We start from the raw sequence: 9,464 nt of genomic DNA, 5'->3' as shown, positions 1-9,464 counted from the left end.
AATATCATAAATTAAAAAAAATTAATAAAATGACATAATTTATACATGTCATGTATGAGAAACAAGATATTTATATGTAACATCCAATAAAAAAAATATTAAATAAAAGAGATGAGAGAAAAAAAAAACATAAAAAACTCCTATTACAACAACACTAGAATTATAAAAAAAATCATCAATAATAACTTTAATAGGCTATATTTATTGCTTAAAGATGACTCATTAATTTTTTTTTCATGGTAAGTGTGTTTCATGTAGAATTATTATTGGTGATTTTTTTTTATGTTATTTGGTTTATGTTGTTGAGATTTTTTGATAATATTAATGATGTTATAATTAAAATTTTGATGTGTTTCTAAGGTTTTTTATTTTATTTTATTTATTTATTATTATATATTGATATTATAAATAGCTACAAATTATAGATATCATGTTTTTCAATCATGATATGTATAAATTATACTATGTTATTAATTTTATTTTTTATTATTATTTCACCAATATTTTTTTTTTAATATATTAATAACCAAAAATAGCCATGTTTTGACCCCATTTTTCTTTTAGGGTTGGATGGCCGGTAGGAATTTTTGGCACCAAACGCCGTTTCACGTTCGTTTATTTCAATCATACAAGGTTTCACTTGGATAGTTTTTTGTCTTGTCTTATGAAATTTTAGATTATATTGTTTTTTTCTAGAGAAAAAAAAAAGATAGAGAGACTAGAAAGGCCGGGCCCATGCGTGTGCCTAAAAGTAAACTTGAAGGCATCATTTATGAGAATAAAATTTAAAAGCAGAAACAAGAAATGAACTCAGGAGGAGATGACCAGGAACATTGCCAAATACTTGTCACCATATTATGCTTCAACTATATTAAAAGACAAGGCATTGAATCATGTTATTGAACCTTTTCTGCCTGAATATTGATATATTTTAAACTAAAGATATGTTTGTTTTTAAAAAAATAGTTTTATGGAGATTATTTTTAAAATTTTTTTTGTATTTTATTTGTTTTTAAAAAAGTTAGTCAACAGAAAATACTTTTTAATGAAATAAAAATTTGACTAGATTTTTAAGAAAGTATTTTTCTTTTATTTTGGACGTAAAATACTTTTTAGAAGTTATGAAAAATTTAGAAATATCATGTTATTTGTTGATTATATCAAATTTGATTCTCAAACTTTTGATTACTATATATTCTGTTTTGAATATTTTTTTTTTAATTTTATCTATTAGAATATCAACTTTAGTTCTTATTTTTATGATTTTTATTTATTTTTCTATCAGATTTGATCTTTATTTTTTTTATTATTTTTTTTATTTGAAATAATTTATAAACTTGTAATTTTTTTAATTTTATCATCTTTTAACTTTTTTATCTATTAGATTTGATCTGTATTATTTTATTTTATTTTTAGATAATTTATGAAATTAGATTTTATTTTATTTTATTCTTATTAAACTTTTTAATTTGTAAAATTTATTTTTTATTATTTTAATAACTTTTAAAAAATATTAACAATTTATTTTTCAGCTCATTTTTCATGACATAGTTATATACTGAAAAATAATTTTTAATTTATTTTTTATGATATTACCAAATATCAAAAAATTATTTATTTTTTTAAAAATTATTTTTTAAAAGAACTATTTAACTAAAAAAATTATTTTCCAATAAATAAACACACATAAAGCCACACATTATTGTTGGAAAGCATGGTAGAGATGAGCTCCAGACTCTTATATAATAAGGAATAATTATTTATATCTAGCCCAGCAAATAATTAGAAAAAACTAAGAATTTATAATTTTGCTCAATCGATTGGTTGTGCGTGGGAATCTCTCTCCTTTCCAAATCCAAGTTTGTATATAATTCCCTTCAAATATAAAGAATCATGTGTTAATTAATTTTCTTGATATTATTAGAAAATTATTCTTAAATCAAATTTTTTGTTTAGATCAACTTATATGGGCACTTAATTATAGTTTCCTAAGATGTAATTTTAAATAAATACATATATTTAATTTTAAAATTATATATTTTTATTTTTATATAAATAAAAAATAATTTTAAAAAATAAAATGATCAAAATTAAGTAGAGTTTATTATCCAAACCACAAAATTAAAAATAATTTAATATATCATATCTCAGTATTAAAATAAAATATTTTCTTGAAATTCTTTTTAAAACCAAAATATTTTTTTTACTAATTATTGGGGTTCACTTTATACTTGATAAATCAATAATGTTATATCGAGGTAATTTTTATATAATTTAATTTTAAAATTTAGATTAAATAAGTAATTGAATTAAAAAAATTGATCAAATTTAATAACAATACTAAATTATTATTTATCAACTAAACATGTTTTAAGCCTAATTGTTTTTTATTCGATCTACATGATATAGTTATCCACGATACAGATTTGATTCAACAGGTATCTCTGTAGATAACTTCGTGTTTGAAAAAGTGTTCGCATAAACCAATGTATGCTTTTACAAAGAGCACATTGAGACAACATTAGAGTCAGCATGCTCTTATATTTCCTTAAAAGGCATAATTATTATATTTATTAATTTAAATTATTAAATTTAAATTTAATAAATATGATTCAATACATAACAAAGATGGTAAAATAAGATTACAAAATCAATGATAAAATTTAGAATACAACCGACGACGTTCTAAAGACAAAAATGAGGATATCTAAATCTGGTGCATATATAATTCCTTGCAAGAAGAAAAAAATAGAGGCGATTGTAAATATTTTATTTTTAATGTATATATAATTATAGTTGTTATTTATTTTAGATGAGCAACTGTTGAATTTGCAATTTTAAATTAACATTCCACGGGTTATAATAATGATTAGCATATTATCTCAAGTTTTATACAAGGTTAATAATATTTTTAAAAAAATATAAAAAACATAAAAAAATTAAATGTTTTAGGTTTAGTAACCATTGAAGAGACTTAGTTTTGATAACTATACTAAACTCAATAAATTTAAATCTAACAATAAATTTAATTTATTTTTAAAATATTTTAAATAAAAATAATAATTATTTTTTTAATATTCCACGAGTCATAATAATAATAATAAGAGGAAACAACCATCTAGGTGGTGACCAAGTGGTAAGGATTTGGGATCAAGGGGTTTGCTCCTTCTGTGGTCTCAGGTTCGAGTCCTTAGTTGCTCATATGATGGCCACTGGAGGCTTCCAGAGTCGCTAACCTCAGAGCCGGTGAAATTAGTCGTGGTGCGCGCAATATTAACTTCAAGGCCCGTGACATTCACGTTAATCTAAAAAAATAATAATAAGAGGAAACAACTCCCCCTCACCCACGCTCTCAATATTATACCTTTTGACTTTGTAAGAGTAGTATAACTAGTTATATTTTAAGTTTATTTTTTTAAAAATTACTTGTTTTTATTTTATAAATTTTAGAACTATTAAAAATATATATTTATTAATTTTAAATTTTATAGGATTAATTAAAATATATACAAACTGATTTAAATATTTATATTAACCTAAAAAAATTACATTTTTTTGGTAAATTAAAAAATAAAATAAAAATAAAATTACCCTTTACTTTACAGCAAGACATTGTCGGAGGTACTACTTTACTCGTCTCTCCAGTTACTTAAACCCAATGCTAATTAATTAAGTATCAGTTCATTTAATAGTTTTACAGAATCGAAACAACCCAGCCTGTGACTGCTAACTGTATATTCACAGATTGTGTTAGATTTTTATGATGCAATCATGGGGTGTTTGTTTTTACAGTACAAACCTTATTTTTTAAAAATTTATTTTTTTTATTTTTACATCATTTTAATATATTATTATTAAAATTAAATTTTTAAAAATAAAAAAATATTATTTTAATATATTTTTAAACAAAACACTAAATTAATAATTCAATATTTAAAAATATTTCATAATATAGGGTAGACCATGTTTCGAAAAAAAATTAATTTTTTTTATATATTTAAGATTTTTTTAATACACTGGTTTTAAAAAAATAAAAAATATATTTTAATACATTTAAATATAAAATATTTTTTAAAAAACAAGTGTAGCCACACTTTCAAAAGCAAAATGCACACCTGATTTTCGAAGTGAAGAATAACAGATAGTCAATCCATTTGGAAATAACAATTGATAGAACTTTTCACTGATCCTGATGAGGCATTACAAAAGTCAATGTGCTAATTCAGAACGAGAAGGCCTGGTTAGTTTCCAAGCTTCTCCCTATGAACAAATGCTTTCGAATCCCATGTACTCCTTCCTCTCAAACTTCTTGATCATGCTTGCCATGCCAGAACCACCTGTTTGAAAAGAAGAAAAACCCTTCAGCCAAATCAGACATATAGGAGACTAATTCATGGGAATCTCAAAATATTGAACAATCTCTATATATAGATATATATATATATATATATGTTTGTCCATGCCACATACATACCTACTAGTATTGCACTCACAAATATTGTGGACGCCAGAATGAAGATGATCAGAGATGCTCTCCCTAATATGCTGATCAGCTTTCTCACCACATGTTGCCCCACCACGGCGGCAATTGTGGCCACGGTGAAGAAGTAGAGAGCTGCGGGTGTAAGAATTGCAGAAGATATAGTCAGTTAGTTCTAAATGAGCTTATAAATTATTACAGCTCCTTTTGAGTTGTAAATGTTGCGTTTAAACAAGCAGAAAGCTTTGTAGCTGAAAAAAGGTTACCGTAAGGGACGGGGAAACGTTTTATAAGGTAATATTCTACTACAGACAAGGAAGCAGAAAACATCATGGCGAAGGTGGCTGTGGCGCTTGAAACCTACAGCGTTGGGATTCTCAATATTTTAAGTTACTGTCAATGGATCTTACAAGTTGAAATAAAGTAGGAAATCCTACCTGTGGAGGGATTCCCATCTCCAAGAAAAGAGGACCCAAAATGAAACCGCCACCAAGTCCAAGCATGCCTCCAACTGTGCCAGCCATAACACCTATGAAACAATATAAAATAAGTTTGTGCACTGGCCAGTCATTGCTTGCTTCTCCCATGGATGTAATTTTTCTCCGCCCTTTGTACAGGTTAACCGCCTCGTATGAAGTTACACCAGCTGCCACCGGGATCTGAAAAGCAAGGGCAAAATACAGTAACTACTCTTATACTATAATATTTCATGAATATATATGTACTCAATACAGTAAAGGTACCTGTAATATGTTCAATAGCCGATATATAGCTGAGCAGGTTGTTGTATAATTCTGTCACCAACAGACAGACAGACATTGGCTTTTCATTAGACTAGCTGATCAATACAGAAAAACAAAGGAACTGGCTCACTCTGTAATGTGAAAATAACGAGTGGTAAAAACCTTCCCAATCTGCAATGCAAGAATAATCAGCCACACAATGATAAGAATTCCAAGCTCCTTCCATTTAATATTCTCTATTATAGAGAGCTGACAAGGTTTCAGAAGTAATTAACCATGCAAGTCCACTAAAATGAAACTCAGACTGCTTAACTTTTCGTACCTTCTCTTTATTGGGCTCGTGTTTTATTTGATCATGAGTGGTGGTGCCTCCAGGAAGAGGCTTTTCCTCTGCTGCTTCAATCTCGTCGTCTGATGAAAGAGCACGTTAGGCATGAAGGAAAAGAAAAACATGAGGATAGCTAGATTTGGATTTTATAAACCACTCACCATGAATTTCCAACTTTGCTCTTGCAGCTTCCTGAAAATTTACAAATTAAAACAACTGATCAGTTATGGAGCACGAGGAAACAGATTGAATTATAGAATATCATAGATAAACTAGGTTTTTAGGATAAAGGAAATGTGAGACCTGTTTTGATTTGGTTTCTTTTTTCCATGTTTCAACGCCTTTGAAGAATGACCTGGTTGATGTTGCTGCATGGAACGAAAGAAAATGAAGAAAGTTGCTCCAATAACGAAACGGAGAAAGTGCGTAGCAGTTATACTATCAATATATATACCTATGAAGAAAATGATTAGCAAAATAATGATCATCCAGTCAGCAAAAAGAACATTCAGAGCCACTCCAATACTAATTCCCAGAATCAACATTGGCTGAAATAGAATTGCCAGATCGTAGTCGATAAGGGGCAGTTCCAGTGTCGGGTGTCTTAGTCTTAAATTATAGAAGACAGTTGTCGCCGCTGCACCTGTGATCATACCTGACAAAAGCAAACAGAGCCGACAACAATTTCATGACATATTTTAAGGATACAGTAATGCAGTAGCCATGGGAGTTGATTGATATTTTGAATCAACTCGGAAATGTCTGAGGATATATTAATTTTCTGTAACTTGATAGAAATGTTTTATCAACCCAAAAGATATATGCAGCATCTGTTCTTCTTTGACATTACTATCCTCATAACGCATGCATTAGCCACATGAGGAGGTTCTCAGATGCATAAATATTAGAAGGGGGGATCTTCACTTGCATTTTGATAATGCTGTTGATGATTTAGAATCAAACCCAATAACCAGTGTAAGCATGGGAAAAAAAATGCCGCCTCCACCAACGCCTCCCACGCTCCCACATGCTGCTCCAAAGAATGCAATTATAGTACCCCCAACAATTCTCAAACCAAATCTCATATCCTGAAAACCCAAACAAAAGTTACTGACAAGACAGGAAGGGGGAAACAAAAAAGAATTCAGAGAAAACATAAAATCTGTCGGCTTTGTTTTCCTGTAGGGTTATTTTTTTCTATGCAGCCAAGCAGAAGATTCAAGTAATCAACAGGGAGTCAGATAACATAGAAAAATTGGACTTACAGGCCAAACATGTTGGTAACCAGAGTGGCCTTTCGTCACATGGTGAGGAGACTCAACCTTTCGAGTCGCATTATAAGATGAACCCTTTTGTTTCAAACTTGGTTCTGCTACAGCCACCATCAATATTGAAGTTGCAACAACCAAACAAATCAAGACTTTCCCTCTTAGTCTTGAAGTGCCATGCCACCATTCTGATCCAACTCCAGCTATCGTATTCATTCTTGTCTAAAAAAACGAACAAGCAAGGTTTTGTCTGTGTGTGTGTGTGTCAGAAAAATAAACAAAGTCTCAAGCCTAGACCAGGATGAACCAGACTCAAATGTTATGAAGAACACCCAGCTAATCTGCTAGGTGTCACGCTCAAGAGAAGCAAAACAGCTAGGGAAAAGAGAGAATCGATCCTCACACGCAGTCTACTATTTATGCACGAATGAGATCGCTAGCGGCAGCCATTTGCTCCTCCTCGAGTTTTCTTTTATTTCTCTCTTTCTGAAAGTAACATAATAAATTAAGCAACAAGCATTATTTAAATAACTTTAGCAATAAAATCTTCGCCACCAGATATGAACTCAACCGAGCTTCCGACAGCAAGAATTTAACAGAATATTAATACTGAACGCAACGATTTGATCAGTTTCAGAAGATTTTGACAGCTAATATTTTATTTCTTCTTCTTTTCTCATCGATCTTCCAAGCATCCACTCTTGACATTTAATTGAACGTCTCCCCATTTGATCAGTTTCAGAAGATTTGGACAGCTAATATTTTATTTCTTCTCCTTCTTTTCTCATCGATCTTCCAAGCACCCACTCTTGACATTTAATTGAACGTCTCCGACGTTGACACATCATGTTACACTGTTTGTATATATAAATATAATTATAAACCAAGTTCGTAATGTTATGAAAAAATGAGTAAAAATATATTAAAATAATATTTTTTATTTTTTAAAAATTATTTTTTATTTTATTGTATTAAAATAATTTAAAAATATTAATTTAAAATAAAAAATTTAATATTTTTAAAACATAAAAACAAAGCACATAAGTTTAACGTTTGTTTATTTTCAAAAAGTATTTTTTTTTTATGAACACGGAAGAACGGAATTTGATATCCTTTGCACGTAGTTCAAGCAACAGGACACGTCCTATCAATAATCACGTGGTTGTTGAGTTCGTTTACTTCCGGAAAGCGTGGGTGTTAGATACAATAATCTTCCTATAATTTAATTTAATTGATTTTATATTTATTTTTAATATTTAAAAAATTATAATTTATATTATTGTAGAGTGTAAAATAAGTTAGGATGTAAGCTGCTACACTACACGTACAATAATATTCAGAATGCAAATTTTAATTTTTCAAAACAAGAAGCATAAATATAAAGAATACTAAATTATATGATCAAATTAAGTAATTTTTACATGGATAAATCATTATATTCCAGCTCAAAAATGATGTCCGATCTGAACTTGACTACTTTAAAATTAACACGTGCAAACTATTTTAATATTTCCGGATGCGTGTCATGTTCAAAATAGTAATAGTAAGGGAATTTCTTCAATCAATATATTGTAAGAATAGCGCCTAAAAAAAAAAAACACTTTTACTACATTAGAAAAAAAAACAAGGGATTGCCACTATTTATACGAGTAGCAGAAGCTATTTGGTTTTTTTTTTTTTATTTTCATTTTCCTTGTGTCTTTTCATTTAATTTTTTTTCTAAAAACATTTAATCTTTTTATAACTTAATTCCACCATATAAACTTTAAGATTATGGTATAAATACAAAGTTAAATGAAAGAAAATTATAATGTAACATCATGGTCAATCTCAAATTTATGAAGAAAAAATGATTTCTAGTCCATCTATTTTTTTTCTCCTCCAATCGAGTCCTTTTAATTTTTTAAATTTAATTTTGGTTCAAAAAATTATTTTTCATCCTTTTCTTCTAGAGAGAAGAGAGAAACTAGTTAAGAAAATAAAAGGTAAGAGAGAAAGGTATCGATTGATCATAATCTAATAAGAAAAAAAATCAACTCTGATCCCAACAAGTTTTATTTGCAAAGAAAAGTTCTATTTAGGTATTTTTTTATTTTTGTTTTGTTAAAAAAAGTAGACCAGGATTGAAAGAGAATTTTTATCTAGTTTGATTTTATGTTTTTAAAATGATTTGTAAATATTTGTTTTGAGTTAAGAAATCGGTATGTTGATATGATAAGAATGTTTTTAAGTGAAAATAGGTTTTAAAAAATGGATTTTTAGGTCTAAAAAACCTGAACTTGATTTTTCGATCATCTCTCTAGTTTTAAGAAACTATGCGTACTTTGTTTTATTATTATTCTTCTTAAAAAAGATAGACTACATCTTATTCAATTCTTTTTCCAAATAAAAAAAAAGAAGCTCATGCTTGTGCACTTAGGTAGCGCACATGGTGTTTTCTTTAAATAGGTAAGGTGCACTAGGCCATGCAAGCCCACATGTATGGCCTCTATATATGATAGTTGGTGCATCAGATTGAAGGCATCAGATTGAAGAGCAAAATGACTACAGAAAATGCACAAACACTCATCCCGAAGCTAACCAAAGACAACTATGATAGTTGGTGCATCAGATTGAAGGCATTTCTTGGTTCACAAGAGTGTATA

At 28.6% G+C, this 9,464-nt stretch overlaps 1 protein-coding gene across 1 annotated transcript; it reads right to left on the bottom strand.

Annotated features, from left to right (window-relative positions):
* Nucleotides 1-4,205: 4,205 nt before the first annotated feature.
* On the bottom strand, nucleotides 4,206-7,035 carry LOC105114838 (uncharacterized). Its single transcript, XM_011011529.1, has 12 exons — nucleotides 6,817-7,035; nucleotides 6,480-6,639; nucleotides 6,006-6,206; nucleotides 5,855-5,919; nucleotides 5,713-5,743; nucleotides 5,546-5,634; nucleotides 5,386-5,472; nucleotides 5,224-5,274; nucleotides 4,918-5,139; nucleotides 4,747-4,840; nucleotides 4,475-4,615; nucleotides 4,206-4,337 (listed from the first exon to the last, which is right to left on the bottom strand). The coding sequence occupies exons 1-12, from the start codon at nucleotides 7,033-7,035 to the stop codon at nucleotides 4,261-4,263; spliced, it is 1,437 nt and encodes a 478-aa protein (XP_011009831.1). The 3' UTR covers nucleotides 4,206-4,260.
* Between the last annotated feature and the right edge of the window lie 2,429 nt (nucleotides 7,036-9,464).

This window comes from Populus euphratica, unplaced genomic scaffold, assembly GCF_000495115.2.
Source record: "Populus euphratica unplaced genomic scaffold, PopEup_1.0 scaffold1130.1, whole genome shotgun sequence".
In the NCBI taxonomy this organism is placed as follows: domain Eukaryota; kingdom Viridiplantae; phylum Streptophyta; class Magnoliopsida; order Malpighiales; family Salicaceae; genus Populus; species Populus euphratica.
Note: the sequence above shows the minus strand (reverse complement) of the source record. Positions and strands in the feature narration are given on the sequence as shown.